Source organism: Gorilla gorilla, chromosome 5 (assembly GCF_029281585.2).
Source record: "Gorilla gorilla gorilla isolate KB3781 chromosome 5, NHGRI_mGorGor1-v2.1_pri, whole genome shotgun sequence".
Lineage (NCBI taxonomy): Eukaryota > Metazoa > Chordata > Mammalia > Primates > Hominidae > Gorilla > Gorilla gorilla.
This window is the reverse complement of record NC_073229.2, coordinates 54653111-54672698: the sequence shown is the minus strand read 5'-3', so window position 1 is coordinate 54672698 and position 19588 is coordinate 54653111. Positions and strand designations below refer to the sequence as shown.

At 41.2% G+C, this 19588-nt stretch overlaps 1 protein-coding gene across 8 annotated transcripts in view; it reads right to left on the bottom strand.

Moving 5' to 3' along the window:
- The window catches only part of C5H6orf89 (chromosome 5 C6orf89 homolog), a 49666-nt gene that overhangs the window by 12141 nt on the left and 17937 nt on the right, over positions 1-19588 (bottom strand). For 2 of the 8 annotated variants that reach the window (XM_063707567.1, XM_063707566.1), the window contains 5 exons: positions 18201-18300; positions 14615-14738; positions 13846-14049; positions 13202-13409; positions 10415-10628 (listed from right to left, as the gene is read on the bottom strand). In XM_063707567.1, the coding sequence (XP_063563637.1) occupies positions 10415-10628; positions 13202-13390 (403 nt within the window). In that variant the 5' untranslated portion in view covers positions 13391-13409; positions 13846-14049; positions 14615-14738; positions 18201-18300. The remainder of the gene's footprint in view (positions 1-10414; positions 10629-13201; positions 13410-13845; positions 14050-14614; positions 14739-18200; positions 18301-19588) is intronic. The other 6 variants (XM_063707571.1, XM_019029176.3, XM_063707568.1 and 3 more) reach the window with 5 other exon arrangements.

Below are 19588 nucleotides of genomic sequence, written 5' to 3'. Positions count from 1 at the left end.
TTATATCGCATTTCAGTTTCCAAAGTACTTGCGATGGAAGGGGAAGGAGAAAGCAAGCTAATGCACTGAGTGCTTGCCCTATGTTAGTCATTTTCTCATGTTATAGCATTTAATTTTCACTGTGTAATTACTGAGGAGGAATCACTATTCTCATTCTGTGGATGAACAAACTGAAAGTCAGAGGTGATAGGAAGTTCCTGAGGTGCCAGAGTGTGGCAGGAAGAACACCTCAGATGCTGGGCGTGCAGTGGGGGTTTGGGTAAGGAAACAGGCTGCAGAGGAAGATGTGGTGAGGGCTTCCAGGGCTTGAAGCATGTCTGGCTCTACTCAGAACAAAAAGAGGAACTGTTGGAGGCTTTTGGGCAGGAATTTCTCGATGTTCTAGGAAGATTATTCTGGATTGTGATTAGGGTGCCCTAGAAGAGAGAAGCTGGGAAAAGGAAGACCTGGTTATATTTTGGTTTTGCCCTTTTTTAGGGAAAAGGTTGGGGGGGGGGGGTTCACTGTGATGAGAAGTGAAATATAATGAATGAGGCAGTGGGAATGGAAAAAAGGGGTGGGTTCTAGAAGCAGTGAAGATGAAATCTACAGCCCCAAGGAGCACTACTGTGAATGTTTGCACTATACTGTCCTCTTGGTCAGTGTCATAATAAACCTGCAGATCTCTGGTATCACCCATGTCATTAGTGCTCATCTAGGGAACGTCATCTGCAGATTTATTATGACACTTTTCTGTAGTAGTGTGTCATATTCCAACAGAATCAGTTAATTATGACAGTCTTCCCAGGAGATGAGAGTAAAGCACCAGGAGAAAGGGGCACCTTCCTCGAATTTGTACAAAGGTGCTGCATGGGCTAGCACCGAGCAGCTCTTAACCTAAGAGTTAGGAGAATTATTTTAACTATAATTTATTTAATTATTATTATTATCTTTTTTTTGGAGATGGAGTCTAGCTCTGTCGCCCAGGCTGGAGTGCAGTGGCGCGATCTTGGCTCACTGCAACCTCCGCCTCCTGGGGTCAAGCGATTCTCCTGCCTCAGCCTCCTGAATAGCTGGGATTACAGGTGCCCACCACGAAGCCCGGCTCATTTTTGTATTTTTAGTAGAGACAGGGTTTCACCATGTTGGCCAGGCTGGTCTCAAACTCCTGATCTCAGATGATCCGCCAACCTCAGCCTTGCAAAGTGCTGGGATTACAGGCGTGAGCCACTGCGCCCAGCCCAGCCTAACTTATTTAATTTTAATTTTATTCAGAGCTTTAGATATTCTTGGGATTTCCAGGTGGAGATCCCTTTAAAAAGCAGGTAGAAGAAAACCCAGTAAAGGGAAATCAAGAAAGTAAAAGAAAGTAGGAATAGCAAACTAAAAGAAAAACTTGGAGGTGGTGTTCCTTGAGGGAACTGAAAGTTAGAGGCGAACACAAGTAAACTGTTCGTACTAAAAAGAGAATTTAATAAGGTGACAGAATACAAGATACAGATTTTCAGATACATAAAAATCAATAGCTTTCTTACTCTACTGGCCACAATCAGGTAAAAACTGAAATGGAAAATAATCTCATTCATAATAACTAGCAACAAATTTAACAAGATAAAACATTTATGGGTGGTGGCTGATGCTTGTAATCCCAACACTTTGGGAGGCCGAGGTGGGATCGCTTGAGCCCAGGAGTTTGAGACCAGCCTTTTTTTTTTTTTCGAGACAGGGTCTTGCTCTGTCGCCCAGGCTGGAGTACAGTGGCACATCTCAGCTCACTGTAGCCTTGACCTTCCAGGCTCAAGTCATCCTCCCACCTCAGCCTCCCAAGTAGCTGGGACTACCAGTGTGTGCCATCACACCCAGCTAATTTTTATATTTTTGGTAGAGACAGGGTTTCATCATGTTGCTCAGGCTGGCCTTGAACTCCAGAGCTCAAGCAATCCACCCGCCTTGGCCTCCCAAAGTGCTGGAATTACAGGTATCAGCCACCATGCCTGGCCGATAAAGGATAAACATAGATTTTTAATTAAGTGAGGAAAGGGTAGATTCAATAAATCAAATTGGGACAAGTAACCATCTATATGGAAGAAAATAAAGTTAGATTCCTACCCTTTCACCATATACTAAATTAAATTCTAGATTGATTAAAAGATACAAATAGATAACACAAAATTTTAAAAATAACTAAAGGAGCTGGGCATGGTGGCACTTTAGTCCCAGCTACTCAGGAGGCTGAGGCAGGATAATCTCTTGAACCCAGGAGTTCAAGGCTAGCCTAGGAACACAGTGAGATCCTGTCTCAAAAAAAAAAAAAAAAAAGCTAGAGGAACTACTCCAAACCATAGAGAGTTCACATATATTCATGAGTTCTCACCTGTATAAAAATGTGTCTGTAAATGTGAGACTTTAGATAAATTAGTCAATCCCTTGGCACATCAGTTTCCTCATCTTTGAAATGGATATAAAAACAGTATCTACCCTAAGTGACTGTTGTGAGGACTGAGAAATGAGTATTTTTATAATCTTTGGGACAAGGAAGGCTTCCTAGAGGCTATAAAGGAAAAATGGACAGATTTCACCAATATTTGCATAGACGAGACAAATAATCAGTATTTCTAATATATAAGCCTCTGTTTGAATTAACAAAAAACATTTTTTTTTTTTTTTTGAGACAGGCTCTCATTCTGTCACCCAGGCTGAAGTGCAGTGGTACAATCACGGCTCACTGTGGCCTTGACCTCCCCGGGCTCAGGTGATCCTCCCACCTCAGCCGCCAGAGTAGTCCAGTGTTCTATTATGTTTTTCTGATTATGAGTGTCCTCTTGTCATCGATTATTTTCTATAGTTAACATAATTAAAAAAAATTTTAAAGAATAAGCCTAAAATGACTGAAGATCACAAAAGCCATATTATCCTCAGCAACATTGTTTGAACCAAGTGATTGTTTGAAGTAATTGTCAATTTCTAAATCAATATAGTTATAGATGTAAATTTTAATGTATTCTCTTTATTTCTACAAGATGTAGATTTTTAAAAATTTTGGCAGGGAAAAGGTTCAAGGGGACCTCATACTTTACTATTCAAAAATTCACTGGTGATTTTTCTTTACAAAATATTCATTTAAAAAAATTCTTGTTAAACAAATAACAGTTATCTTTATCGTGCACTTGAAAGAAACTTAGCTTCTATTCATTCATTTTTTTCTTTTGCGAAAGGGCATTTGAGAAGAGCCACTTGCTTAATTTGTAAGCTGGGACTACAGGTGTGCACCACCATATATGGCTAATTTTTTGTATTTTTTATAGAGCTAGGGTTTCTCCACGTTGCCCAGGGTACATAAAAAAATTTTTAATGGGGAAAGAATATGAACAAGGAATTCACAGAAAAGTATTATAAATATAAATGGCCTATAAACCATTTGAAAAGACATGCAATTTGACTACTAATCAACGAAATGCAACTTGAAATGAGACACTATTATTTAGTTTTCTAACTGGCAAAACATTGACAACATCCAGTGTCAATGATCAACATATGCTGTTAATGAAAGTATAAGCTGGTATAAGTTTATGAAGACAATTTGGTTGCATTTATTAAAATTTAAAATGCACATGCCCTTTGACTCAGTGAGTCCATTTCCAAGAATGTATCTTACAGAAAAAAAGTATATCTATATAAAGATATGTGTATATGAATCTCTCAGGTACATATTTTTGTAATAGCAAAAAAAAAAAAACCCACAACAACCCTAGAAAATGGTTAAAGTATAGAAGAGTCACAGAATCAACTAATATAAAATCCTCAAAAATATATAGAGAGGGTTTAATTATGTTTTCCCAAAATCCACATCTTTCCTGGAACCTCAGAACATGACCTTGGAGATACGGTGGCCACAGACGTAGTCAGTTAAGATGAGGTCATACTGAAGTAGGATGAGCCCTGAATCCAATCTGAATGATGTCCTTAGAAGAAGACAGAAGACACAAAGACACACATAGAAAGCAGATGGCCACGTGAAGATAAAGGCAGAGGCTGAAGTTACGCTGACACAGCCAAGGAATGCCAAGGACTGCTGAAAACCACCAGAAACTGGAAGAGGCCAGGAAGGATTCTTCCCTAGAGCCTTTGAGAGGGGGCGTGGCCCTATCAACCTGGATTTCTGACTTCTAGACTCCACAACTGTGAGTTACTGGATTTCTGTTGTTTTAAGCTGCTCGGCCTGTGATGCTTTGTTTCAGCAGCCTTAGAAACTAATACAATGTGTCTAGCCAAAAATATGTTCATGAGATCTTTTGTATGTGTGTGAACAAAAAAGTATTTCTATTTATATATATTAAGTATATCTATTTGTATAGGCATGGAAAAACTCAGAAGGATGTATACCAAGTTATTACTAGCAGTTGCTTGAGTAGAAAAGTTAAAAGGATAGAGATGAGAAATATTACTTTATTATAAGTATTTTTAAATATCAAAATATTACACCTCTTACTGTCTTTGTATGCATGTATTTTATGTACTTTCCAAGTCAAAATGTCTTTGGAGATCATGAAAACTGAAGCCGAGAATTCAATGCTGAAGTGTAGAGGTAAATCATCTCAGAAGGCTGGCCCCAGAGAGGTACCTGACAGGAGCAGAGGTGGCCAGGCTGGTGGCCCGCAAAGAAGGAAGGGAAGTAACAAGAAAAAACGATCACTGGAATGGGGTAGCCTATGCCATCCACCTGAACTAAGGGAGCCCAAACTTTAAAAGAAAGAACTACTTTTGATTTCTCTGTAGCCTGAGATCACCAAGGTGGATAAAGCATGAGCTTAGATAGAGGAACGTGCAAACGGTGAACTAGGGGTGGAGGTAGGGTGCAGGCTCCTCCTCCTCTCCCCACAGAGTCCCTGACAACAGAAAGAGATGTGGCCAGACTCCAGCTTGGCCTCTGTCCATCTGAAAAGGTTTTGTCTGACGTGTTCTCTACACAACTGGCTGGAGCCATCATGCCACAAAGTGAACAAAATTCCATCCTGGGAAACAGCCAACAGCACACAGCCAGCCGAGCCCATGCCACCCTAGTTTACGGCTTTTGACTACCTAATATGCTGCATCTCACTTCTTTCCAGCCCTCCTGTTTCTAACCACTTTTCCTGAAGCACCAGACAGAAAAGTCAGTGTAAATTATATAGCAACTTCCTACTTTTAATTTCTAAGGCTTCTTTACTCCAGATATCCCTCACACCAGATATTTTAAACATTTTTTAAAGGTATGACAGAGAAGAGAAATCCTACATATAAAAGTTCAATAAAGCTTATAACTTGTATTTCAAGTTTTCACTATGATTTGGAATGATTTCACTGTTGGAGATGTCAAAAACAGTCTCTCAGACAAAACACAGCCTTGAAGTCAACGTGCAGAGACCATAACTATCCACCCTTCTTTACAAGTTGGGCACTGGGCAGAAAAATGGATGGGCCAGCGTCTCAACCATCAGGGAGCTTCCTGGTGCCTGAGAGTTATTTACAAGAAAACTCACTTAGGCTGGTTCTCTGCAGACAACCATAACATATCCTGGAATTCTGAGTGGGGAGAATACTGTTACATAGATTATTTACCTGGCAAAAACAAAACAAAACAAAAGATTTCTTTCCAGGACAAAAAACTCCCTCTGGATAAAAAGGATAGGGAAGAAAGAAAAGAACAAAGCCAATACTAGCTCTACAAGAGCAGTGGTTTTGTCTGTTTTGTTCACTGCTTTGTTGAGAACAGTGCCTGGCATATATAGCAGGGTCTCAATAAACATTTACTGAATGAGTGAATGAAGTTGGGGAGAGGGAGGAAGGGATGGAAGGAGGAAAAGAAGGAGGGAGGAAGGCAGGAAGGCAGGCAGGAAGGCTGATTTTTCAGAAGCTTTAACAATAGAATTAAGTCCATGGGGAGAAAAATCAAATGAGCAATCTGGATTCACAGAAACCTCAAAATAAAGATTAAATAAATATAACCTCATGATTTCTTGCATTATAAATGTACCCAAGAAAAACCTGCAAAGCCCATGACAAAGTTCCCATGACTTTCACTAGTGTGTGCTCAATATTTGATCAGGCTGCTCTCCAGAAGCTTGTTTTTGCATAGCACCTCTTCTAGTACCCTGGGCATGAGGCAGGGGTGAAGCATTGACAATGAAGGAGGCTTTTGCCAGGTCCCTGCATGTGTGGCACCATGCCCAGAGCCATTTTCACACACCGTAGAGGGAAAGAGCCCAAGAAATCATTTCACCAACAGCCTTGCCTCCAGGAAGCAATGCATTTGAACCACTCCAAACCACAGAGAAAGTCTATTTTCATGAGTTCTCACTTGTACAAAAATTTGTTTCTAAATGTGAAAATTTATTATCAAAAACACAGCAAAAGAAAAAATTAAAAATAAATAAATGTGAGACTTTAGATAAGTCAGTCAATCCCCTTGCACATCAGTTTCCTCATCTTTGAAATGAACATAAAAACAGTATCTACCTTATGTGACTGCTGTGAAGACTGAGAAATAAAGTGCACGGCACAGTACCTGGTATACAGTAAGTGCTTGACAGAGCTGTTATTATCACAGAAGGTAAGCTTATTTTGCAAATAAAAGAGTAAGGTTTTCCTTGCGGTCTAAGCAGTTCATCTTTGAGCACAGATCTGGACTCTAAGTCTTACTAGATTCTTAGTTTGAGGCCAATAAATGATTTGCTATTTCCAAAACTTCTTGATGTTGCTGGATCTACTTCATCCTTCCTTTGAAGGTTATGGGATGCATCAAGTTCCAAATGTGTGCCTTTTCACTGTATGTGAGAACTATCCCAGGCTTCCTCAGTAGAAATGAATATGTTATTTTTAAGTTGGCCAGAAAATGACCAAAGTAAACAAAATAATTGGCTGAACATGCTAGCGCCTGGCTTGACTGAGGGCAGAGATGGCAGGCTGTAAGTGTGGTATCTTGGACAGAATGCTAGAGGGAGTTAAGAAACTAGGGTTCAAGTGTGATTTTGCCACTTTTAGCTGGGTAAGCAAGCTCCTTTACCTCTCCTGGCCTCGGTTACCTCTTTTATAAAATGGGGTATGTACTAGATTAACTCTAAAATTCTTTCTGGCTTTAAGACTCAATGATTCCATTGAAATGGTAAAAACCAAGGGGATGGCTGGCAGGAGTAAAGTGACTATAAAGATATGAAGCCAGGAGGGGAGAAAAGCAGTAAGAATGTGAATGTAAAGAGAAAACTCTGGGTCAGTAAGAGGAAGGATTAAGTAAGTCAAATATTACCCATAAGGGTGCAGACTAGGGAGGATGAACTGGGCTGAATGTCTAAGACAACACCAGGTCGGGAAAATTCTAAAGGGTCAGAAGCTTGGAAGACCGCTTATCTTTGGAACAGCCAGAAAGAATATTGTCTCTTCAGGGACTAGGGAGTTAAGAGAAAGTAACTGATGATCCGAGAGAGACAGTGGTAGAACTCCAACATCAGACTTAAAGCTAGACTCTTCAGGTCTACCGCACGGCTACAGACTACTCACATCAGAGGTGAAGGGCTCAGACTCTGAAGACTGGCTGCCTGGGTTCAAATCATGGCTCCATGACTAGACCTGGGACCTTGAGCAAGTGACCTAACCATACTGTGCCTCAGTGCCCTCATCTGTAAAATGGGCATAAAACCTGAAGCTACCCTATAGGGATGTTGTCAAGATTAAATAAGCCGATATATGGAAAGCCCCCTGAACAGGGTCTGGCATCAGGTAAGTAATAAACAACTGTCAGTTTATTTACTTATTTTTTGCTGCAAAGTGGGATGTTTCCATGACTCGCTGCAAAGTCACTTCATTCTTCTTATTGAGAGCATTTAGGGGCAGGATTTCCTATCTAAGGCTGAAATCTAGAAAAAGAACCCCACCTCTGTCACCTTTTTGTTCCCTGGGTGGGGTCGGGGGAAACTTCCAGTCATTGGTGGTGGTGCCTCTTGTACAACCAAGGCTGCAGCTGCCCTCCATCATTCCCAAGGTGCCACTGCAAGGAGCACCAGATGACCCTGGGAGTGTGAGACAGGCCAGCACTTCAGGAAACCATATGGGGTTTCCTTTCGGGAATCTGTCACACCATTCTCCCCTTGCATTTACTTTAAATGTACAGCCAAGTAATCCTAACTTGAAGGTAGTTGTTTTTCGATACCAGGACATTAAAAATGATATATTTTTACTTTTCCTGCCCTCTTACAGGCCCAGATTAAGTTGCACTTAATTCTCCCTCATGTGTTTCTGTTTACTCTTCATATAATTACGCGTTTTTAACTTTTCTTCCAAATGCTACCCAAAATGCTGTTAGTTTCACATGTCTACAGCTTCCCAGAATTATCATACATAGGAAAATATGGTGCTTCCACATCCACATTTACAAGTAAAAACAGCACTTTAATAGAATCAACAACATTAAAGAGCTAAAGCCACACCCTTCCAATGCTCACTCGCTCTCTCTACAACTGAGCTCCAAGGACTCATTTTATTTCCATCTGCAAGGCAAAATATTGATTTGAAGTAGTCCAAATAATCCGGCTTGTTTACAAGACACTAAAGTTTCTGGAATGTTTAAACTATGATTTAGAGAAGAAGCGAGCAGTGTTCATTGACGATGCCCCATTTCTCAGTTCAACTGTGTATGGAGATTTACTTTATAGGACTGGGGAAGAAGATAATGCCATCAACCAGGTCGGGAAAACTCATCAGGAGTTGCCGTTAGGGAGGCTGTGGGGGGAAGACAGTCAGGAAAGGAGACTGGTGTGTCTGAGGAAGAGGCACAGACTGGCCTAACTGACAAGTTTCTCTCGCTGTTTCCTCCAAACGCTTTGAACTGTTCTAATAGGAGTTTGAGACTGCATTTTTTTTTTTTTTTAGCTCTGTTGGTGACATTTCAAAAGCAACCTTCCCAATAAATACAAGGAAGTTACATCTGAAATTTTCAAATGAAATATCTGAGCTGTTGATTTTTTTTTAAAAAAAAAACAAAAACTCCTGAGGTGGAGTCCTTGTCTTACAATGTTCCCTTCCTCTGATTTTGATACAATTTTGGAAACCTTTCCATGACTTCCTCAAGTATACAAAAATAGCTTTCCATGGAGACCCAATCCAAGGGATGATTTTTATGACTCATTAGATCTTAAAGAATGACATTATGAGACCATCCTGGCTAACACGGTGAAACCCTGTCTCTACTAGAAATACAAAAAATTAGCCGGGCGTGGTGGCGGGCACCTATAGTCCCAGCTACTCAGGAGGCTGAGGCAGGAGAATGGCGTGAACCCAGGAGGCGGTGTTTGCAGTGAGCCGAGATCGCACCACTGCACTCCAGCCTGGGCGACAGAGCGAGACTCCAACTCAAAAAAAAAAAAAGAATGACATTATGATTATAAAGCTTAAATACATTTTTTCTGAAAGCATTTTTCCTAAAAGTTAAGACACATTCTAAAAGTTTCGGAACATGGTTACACAATAAATTCTATAATCCATTTGTGATATTAATACCCATATTATTCTACATTGCCAAATAAGATAAACATCACCAAAAAAATCCCAAAATAATATCCCCCTTTCTCAAAAAGTAAATTTCTTTACACACACACACACACACACACACACACAAAACTGGAGGCAGGGTCTCACTATGTTGCCCAGGCTGGTCTTGAACTCCTGGGCTCAACCAATCCTTTTGCCTCAGCTTCCCAAATTGCTAGGATTATAGTTGTAAACCACCACACCCAGCCTGAAAAAGTAAATTTCAACTCTTATTACATGTTACACTGTTCTCAAAAGGAAACCCCTCAAATAGTCTATCAGACTATGAATTCTTATGCCACTGATGCACTGTTACTAAATTTATGTGTTTTTTAAATTCTACTTACTGGCAAAATTGATATACTTTTGAGCACTAAATTAAATGAGCTGTGACAGACAGAAGGACTAAACTGAAAGAGTGGGATATACCCAGGCAAAAACCTAGCCCAATAGGCCAAGGACTGTTAGAGGACCTTTAGAAGCAAGCTGAACTCGGTTGCTTTCAATAAACCAATACCTATGTATTAAATATGCATTATGGACAGGAATCACAGGAGAGAAAAGGATGAGATACAATCAAATCCTTTTTATGGGCAAAGACATTTGTCCCCATCATGTGTGTTCTGGAATTTGGGGGTGTGAATTTGGCTCTATCAGATGTTCCTCTAGCAAGTTTCTTAATCTCTCTGACCCTTGGTTTCTTAATCTGTGAAATGGGGATAATAAACCCCATCTCATAGAGTTTTAGTGGGGACTGAATTAAAAGATACAATATAGGGAGCTTGCCTCTCATTAGGTATCAATAAATGTTACTTCCTTTCCTATCATATACTGTCAAGAAAACTATATCTAATAAGTAGTAAATGCTGCATTTTACCTGGAAAGGGTCTGTCTTCATCACCCCCATGCAGAGGAACTCCCTTATTTTCTGACATGTACTTCTTGGCAATGGGCAAGGACATCAGCCTAATGTGATGGATGAGTGAGCGCCAGGTGTGAGCTCCAGAAAGCACTGGCTCAGGTGCTAATGGGCTGAAAGGTTGAATCACAAAGTAGGCAGTGAGCAAGATTAATCCCAAGGTTGCGAGAACCTACAAGGAAAGATAGAAAAGGCATTAATAATCATCCCAGCAAACAAATACCTTAATACCAAGAAAAAAAACAAAACAAAACAGGCTTCTTCTGCTACTTCCAATGTGCCTTAAGAACTAATCCATTTTCATAAACAAGCCACTTAGGTTTACTTCTGGAAGAATTTAGAATTTGAGAACTATAGGGACTGCAAGGCTCACCAAGCTGCTACCATATAATCAGTGTAGTTTAAAATTCACCATTTAAAAATACACAGGCTGGGCGTGGTGGCTCTCGTCTGTAATCCCAGCACTTTGGGAGGCCGAGGCGGGCAGATCATGAGGTCAGGAGATCGAGACCATCCTGGCTAACATGGTGAAACCCCGTCTCTACTAAAAATACAAAAAAATTAGCCAGGCATGATGGTGGGGGCCTGTAGTCCCAGCTACTTGGGAGGCTGAGGCCGGAGAATGGCGGGAACCCGGGAGGCGGAGCTTGCAGTGAGCCAAGATCGCGCCATTGCACTCCAGCCTGGGCGACAGAGCGAGAGACTCTGTCTCAAAAAAAAAATAAAAATAAATAAATAAATAAAATAATAATAATACATAAAGGGGGCCGGGCGCAGTGGCTCATGCCTGTAATCCCAGCACTTTGGGAGGCCGAGGCAGGTAGATCACGAGGTCAGGAGATCGAGACCATCCTGGCCAACACGGTGAAACCCTGTCTCTACTAAAAATACAAAAAATTAGCCGGACGTGGTGATGGGCGCCTGTAGTCTCAGCTACTTGGGAGGGTGAGGCAGAAGAATGGTGTGAACCCGGGAGATGGAGCTTGCAGTGAGCCAAGATCGCACCACTGCACTCTAGCCTGGGCAACAGAGTGAGACTGCATCTCAAAAAAATAAAATAAAATAAATAATAATAGTAATAATAATACACAAAGGGGCCGGGCACAGTGGCTCACACCTGTAATTCCAGCACTTTGGGCGGCCAAGGCGGGTGTATCACCTTAGGTCAAGAGTTCGAGACCAGCTTGGCCAACATGGTGAAACCCCACCTCTACTAAAAATACAAATATTAGGCCAGGCACAGTGGCTCATGCCTGTAATCCCAGCACTTTGGGAGGCTGAGGTGAGTGGATCACCTGAGGTCAGGAGTTCGCGACCAGTTGACCAACATAGTGAAACTCCCATCTCTACTAAAAATACAAAATTAGCCGGGCATGGTTGCGCATGCCTGTAATCCCAGCTACTTGGGAGGCTGAGGCAGGAGAATTGCTTGAACCTGGGAGGCGGAGGTTGCAGTGAGCCAAGATCACGCCATTGCACTCCAGCCTGGGCAACAAGAGTGAAACTCTGTCTCAAAAAATAAATAAATACATACATAAAGGCTGGCTGCAGTGGCTCACACCTGTAACCCCAGCACTTTGGGAGACTGAGGTGGGCAGTCTCGAACTCAGTCTGACAGTGATTGACTGGACTCAAGTCACTTGAGCCCAGGAGTTCGAGACCAGCCTGGACAACACGGAAAAACCCCCATCTCTACAAAAAATAGAAGAAGTAGCCAGGGGTGGTGGCACATGCCTGTGGTCCTAGGTACTTGGGAGGCTGAGATGGGAGGATCACCTGCGTCTGGGAGTTCGAGGCTGCAGTGAGCCATGATGGCACCACTGCACTCCAGCCTGGGCAACACAGTGTGACCTTGACTAGAAAAATAAAAAATCTGTCCAGGTGTGATGGCTTAGGCCTGTAATCCCAGCACTTTGGGAAGCCAAGGAGGGCAGATCACCTGAGGTCAGGAGTTCAGGACCAGCCTGACCAACATGGAGAAACCCTGTCTCTACTAAAAATACAAAAATTAGCCAGGTGTGGTGGCACATGGCTGTAATCCCAGCTACTTGGGAGGCTGAGGCAGGAGAATCGTTTGAACCTGGGAGGCGGAGGTTGCAGTGAGCTGAGATCACGCCACTGCACTCCAGCCTGGGCAACAGAGCGTGACTCCATCTCAAAAAAAAAAAAAACAAAAAAAAAACAAAACACAAGGCCAGGCGTGGTGGCTCACGCCTATAATCCAAGCACTTTGGGAGGCTGAGGTGGGCAGATCACCTGAGGTCAGGAGTTCAAGACCGGCCTGACCAACATGGAGAAACCTTGTCTCTACTAAAAATACAAAATTAGCTGGGTGTGGTGGCGCACGCCTGTAATCCCAGCTACTTGGGAGGCTGAGGCAGGAGAATCACTTGAACCCAGGAGGCAGAGGTTGCGGTGAGCTGAGATCGTGCCATTGCACTCCAGCCTAGGCAACAAGAGTGAGACTCCGTCTCAAAACACACACACACAACAAACAAACAAATAATAAAAAATTAAATAATAATATTACACAAATATAATTTAACTATAAATATGCAGCTTTCATCTAGGACCTTTAACAACACAGTCAAATTTCCTAGTAACACATGGTAACAAGAGCAAAGGCCAATTTATTCACGGAAAAACCAATGCTCAGTGGTGAGATTAGTCAACAATAGCATTTGTGAAGAATGTTGAACAGTCTGTGTTCTGTTGAAGCAATTACCAACTCAGGAAACATTTTACCTTATACACAACTATAAGGAGAGGATACTGCGGGGGTGGTCTCTGAGGTTCATTCTTTTCCAGCAGCTGTCTGATAAATTTTTCAATTGCCTTCTCTGACATGCCACACTGATGGCCGGTCTGTCTCACCAAATCAACAGTCTCTGAAAGTTTGTCATAAATGCTGATCTCGTTGGCAGCAAGATCCATGTCTTCCAATATAAAATCCCTGAGAGAGACGGAGAAAAAATAAATGTAAAAAGAAAGGTGGTTTCTTTAGGTACTTCCTCTTCAAAGCTACTTGACCATCTGTAGAGAAGGACCAGTTTTGTGCTTTCCTCAATCCTCTACAGACCAATACTTTCATGAAACACAATGAATACATAGAGACAATGTCAAATTGCCATACAAGTTTTAAAATATTCGTTAACTGTGGGCCAGGAACAGTTTACAGACCTGCACTAGTTCCCAAACTAGTGCAAACTGAGGAGCACTGGTCTAGAGCACAATATATCCTAATGGGACTCTGAAACACTAATGACATCCAAAAAAGATTTCTGACACCAATGATGGGAGATCTGCTACTGGAGATTCCCTAAAATAAAAAAATGGATTATGCACACTGTTGTTTATCAATTATTTCTTTGCAATTATACCAGACAGACCTTTTAGCAACACAAGAGGAAGAACTGATCACTGAAGATTACTGAAGGTGATTTACTGAGAGCAACAGGCTGATAAGCTTTGTTCTTGGCAGAGCAAAGATTTCAGACAACACAAAAACCATGGCATGTGGCTTGCAGTCCTCACACTTTTCTTTCTTCTTTTTTTTTAATTTCTTCTAGAGCAACCAGAGTCCTCATGCTTTTCTACAAATACAATTTTAGAAAATAAAGGGCATTTTATTTGTATTCTATATACTTAAAATACTAAGATTTTTAACTAATTTAAAAATTCAATTTGTGTTCCTATAGTTGTTTTAAAGACAGATTGTTTCATCATGCCCAGAGAACAAAAGGTAAAAACTAATGGGGCAAAGTAGAGTTCTCTCTGTATCATTTGTAAAATGAAGTTAAATAGTTCCAAGGCTGGATGCAATAGCTCGTGCCTGTAATCCCAGCACTTCGGGAGGCCGAGGCAGGTGGATCACCTGAGGTCCGGCGTTTAAGACCAGCCTGACCAACATGGAGAAACCCCGCCTCTACCAAAAATACTAAATTAGCCTGGCATGGTGGCGGGTGCCTATAATCCCAGCTACTCAGGAGGCTGAGGCAGGAGAATCTCTTGAACTCGGGAGGCGGAGGTCGTGGTGAGCCGAGATCACGCCATTGCACTCCAGCCTGGGCAACAAGAGCGAAACTCCATCTCAAAAAAAAAAAAAAAAAAGAAAAGGAAAACAAATTTTAAAAATCAGCTTGGCCTGGTGGCACACACCTGTAGTCCCAGCTACTTGGGAAGCTGAGGTGGGAGGACTGCTTGAGCCCAGGAGTTTGAGGCTGCAGTGAGCTATGATCATACCACTGCACTCCAGCCTGGGAGACAGAACGAGATCCCATCTCTAGAGAAATAAAATAAGATAAAATAATTAAATGGCTATTTAAAAAAGTGTTTAAGTTACAGAACAATAATATTTTTCTTCATTTACAGGAGGAAGAAGAGTGCTTCTTCGGGTTTGTGCTCTCTTCTACTGGGCTTTATTTATTTATATATTTATTTTTAATACAGAGGGTCCTTTTATTTTGCATACTTCATTCCTACAGTACTTCTAGCCTCAAAAAGTACTGACATAGTACATGTGTATTCTCTCAGTAAGGAGATGCTGCCACCTGTAGGGTGGAGCACACACCAGCACATCTCCTCTTCCAGCAGTGTGCCTCCCAATCACTCCCGTTTGGTCCTCTGTATGACTATTAAGTGTTTAGTTCATTAGGTCTTAACCTGGCTTGCACATTAGAATCACCTAGAGAGCGTTTCATAAATGCTCATACCTGGGCATCAACTCAGAGCAATTAAATCAGAATCAGAAGACTTCTAATGGTGGATTAAAAGGCATGCAATCTAGATTTCCAGGAACTGGGGGAACGAGAGAAGAGCCCACCACACTATACCCCCCACATTCAGATAAAAAGACGGTACAAACTACAGTTGAGACTTGAACAACATGGGTTTGAACTATGTGGATACACTTAAAAGCTGATTTTTTTCTACCAACCCAGGATTGAAGATACAATATTTTCAGGATGCAGAAACTGCATATACATATACAGAGGGATGATTTTTTGTATAAACAGGTTCCGAAGAATCAACTGTGAAACTTGAATATGCAAGGATTTGGGTGTATATGGAGATTCTGGAACGAATACCCTACATATACCAAGGGACAGCTATATATTTTTTAATGTATTATTTTCAATACATGATGCTAGGACCACTGGATATCCAAAAATGAAAAAATGAAGTTGGACCTTTCTTTCTTTTCTTTTTTTTTTTTTTTTTTTTGAGACAGAGTCTTGCTCTGGTTGCCCAGGCTGGAGTGCAGTGGCGCGATCTTGGCTCACTACCACTTCCACCTCCCGAGTTCAAGCGATTCTCCTGCCTCAGCCTCCCAAGTAGCGGGGATTACAGGTACCCACCACCACGCCCAGCGAATTTTTTTGTATTTTTAGTAGAGACGGGGTTTCACCATGTTGGCCAGGCTGGTCTCGAACTCCTGACCTCAGGCAATCCTCCTGCCTCAGCCTCCCAAAGTGCTGGGATTACAGGTGTGAGCCACCACGCCTGTCCCTTTCTTTATACTATACACAAAAATTAACTCAAAATGGATCAAATACCTAAATTTATAAGCTAAAATGATAAAACTTCAAAGAAAACACAGGGAGGGAGGCTTCATGATTCTGGGGTTCGGCAATGGTTTCTTAGATATGATGCCAAAAGAACAAGTAGCAAAAGAAAAAATAAATTGGACTTCATCAAAATTAAAAACTTTTTGTAGAAGACAAGGGGAGGGGAAAAACCTTAAAAATTCTCTGTCTCAATACCATCAAGAAAGTAAAATGACAACCCACAGAATGGGAGAAAATTTTTGCAAATTATATATCTGATAAGGGGGTGGTCTATATAGAATACATCAAGAATTATTACAAATCAGTAATAAAAAGACAACCAAATAAAAAAATAGACAAAGGATTTGAATAGCCATTTCTCCAGAAAAGATATACAAATGGACTGGGTGCAGTGGCTCACGTCTGTAATCCCAGCGCTTTGGAAGGCCAAGGTGGCAGATCACTTGAGGTCAGGAGTTCGAGATCAGCCTGGTCAACATGGTGAAACCCCGTCTCTACTAAAAATACAAAAATTAGCCAGGTGTGGTGGCAGGCACCTGTAATCCCAGCTATCTGGGAGGCTGAGGCAGAAGAATCACTTGAATCTGGGAGGCAGAGGTTGCAATGAGCCAAGATTACACCATTGCACTCCAGCCTGGGCGACAGAGTGAGACTCCATCTCAAAAAAAGATATACAAATGACCAATAAACACACAAAAAGATACTCAACATTATTAACCATCAGAGAAATGCAGATCAAAATCACAGTGAGATACCATTTCACATCCACTTGGATAGCTACAATCAAGAAGTCAGACAAAAAGTGTTGGTAAGGACATGGAGGAATTGAAACATAAAATGGTACAGCCACTATGGAAAACAGCCTGGCAGTTCCGCAAAGAGTTAAACACAGTTACCGTATGACCCAGCAATTCCACCCCTAGGTATGTGCCTAAGAGAACTGAAAACATATGTCCACACAAAAACTTGTGCACAAATGTGAACAGCAACATTATTCATAACAGCCCCCAAATGGAAGTAATCCAAATGTCCATGAACTGATGAAAGGATAATCACAATGTGGTAGATCCATATAATGCAAAATCACTGGACGATAAAAAGGAATGCAGTACTGATACATGATACAATATGGATGAACCTTGAAAACATAGGTGAAAGAAGACAGTCACGAAAAACTACAGATTATATAGCTGCATTTAGATGAGAAGTCAGGAATAGACACGTCTTTTTTTTCTTAATACCTTTTTAACAAACCTGCAAGGAATAGGCAAATCTATAGAGATATAAAGTAGATTTCCAGATGGGAAGTGACTTATCTGAGACCACCCAGTCAGTTGTCACCTGAGCCTCATTTGGACCTCACATTCTTTTCACTAAGCCATTTTTGATTAGCAGCCAGGAGGATGGATTACAAAGCATTAAGAGCCATATTAACAATAACACCAAAAAAACCCCCAGAAATTAAGATGTAGCATTTCCAATTAAAAATAATTCAGGAGTAGATGATCTCTGGAAAATGAGATCACAGCTGATTTTTATTTTCTGTGTGATTTTCATATTTCCCAAACTTTTCCTGTATCAATTTTGTAATCACAAAATTCTCACAGTCACTTCTAAGGAACATTACTGGGCACAAAATGAGTCAGAGATGTACAGCAATGCATGACCGTGGCACCATAGGGAAGAAGCAAGGCACGATTTGCCATGCCAATGACTTTTTGGTTCTCTATAGAGTTGTATTCAAATATTACAGCTGGAAAAATGAAACAGCATTGAACTTGGAGACAAGCTTTGCCAATTGCTAGTGAGATGATTTCGGTTAAATTACTTGGTCTATTTCTGCATCCAAAAAATAAGAGGATTGGACTACAAATTTTAGAGTCTCGCTCTAAAATTCTAAGAATCTATGAACACTTCAGGAAGGAGAAAAATTCAATTCATTAGAAACTAAAGACTCATGTTCAATTGCACTCCTATTCCTGTTCCCACCCTATATGCCAGGTGCCTTGCTAAACACTCTGGAAATATTATCTCAGTGAATCACCACTGTGATCCCATAAGGTAGCTGTGATCGATCCCATTTCATACATGTTCAAGGCTCAGAAAGGTTTCATAACTTGCCAGGATGTGAACCCAAGTGTCCTGACTTCAGGGTTGTTGCATGCTGCCTCCCTTACCAAGTTATTTTCCTATTCTGAGCTGGCAGTTCGGAAACCACGTGTCCCTCGATCACAACTGAGCGGCTGAGAACTGGAAAATGATTGACTACAATGATTCCTGCAAATAGAGTAAAGGGATAACTTATTACAACATTTTTCACATCTTGGTTTTGTGATCAGTGATTCTGAGATGCCATTCTCCTGTTTAAATTAACAAAGACATTCTACGAAAGCAAGTAGGAATAATATTCATTTAAACACATTACAATTCATTATCTAACAATACCCAGTCAAAACCCATTAAAACTCAGTAGAGGACCAGAATGGAAAGGATCCAGAAAGGACTGCTAGAAACAAATTCCAGTGAAAAACTAGTGTGGATGCTGGGAGGTGGGGTCACTTGCAAGTATCCCTGAGGCAGAAGAGAACATCACACACAGAAGAGAACACGGTGTCCCGGTAGGAGAATCCTGAAGGGGACAGGAGTACAGGTGAGGAAAACAGGATTAATCATCATTATTTTTGATGGCTGTTTTGCAACCTTTGTAAGCCTCCTCAAGTCTTTTTTTTTCTTTTTTTCCTTTGAGACAGAGTCTCGCTGTGTTGCCCAGGCTGGAGCGCAGTGGTGCAATCTTGGCTCACTGAAAGCTCCGCCTCCTGGGTTCAAGTGATTCTCATGCCTCAGCCTCCTGAGCAGCTGGAATTACAGGCTGGGATTAAACGATGATTTTTTTGTTGTTTAATTACTATCACATCCAACCAAATGCCAACAGTGTCCCTCTAGCAAGACAATAAAAAATGGCACATGCCACCATACCCAGCTAATTTTTGTATTTTTAGTAGAGACAGGGTTTCACCATATTGGCTAGGCTGGTCTCAAACTCCTGGCCTAAAGTGATCCACTCACCTTGGACTCCCAAAGTGCTGGGATTACAGGCATGAACCACCACGCCTGGCCTGTAAGCCTTTTTGATACACATAAAAATCTTATTAAACTCCCAGTTTGTATCACAAAAAAAAAACACAAAACGTTTCTTTTCTTGTTGGGTAATTCAAGTTAAAATGATATTAAAACACTGAATATATTTTTGCAAGCCATGCATCCTTCTTCCCAGAGATTATGACACATTTCTCAAGTTATCAGAAAGGTAGTTAATAGCAACTTAGTGACGTTTCTAAGAACACCTGTGGATTTTGATAAGCCCTCTTTTTGGCTTTGGTTATATCAGTCGTCCTAAACTGGAAAAGATTCTGCCCCCAGGGATGCCTGGAGACATTTTTTATTGTCTTGCTAGAGGGACACTATTGGGATTTGGTTGGATACGATGGTAATCAAACAAGAACAAAAAAACTCATCCCTTAAAAAAAAAAAAAAATCAAGGCCGGGCGCGGTGGCTCACGCCTGT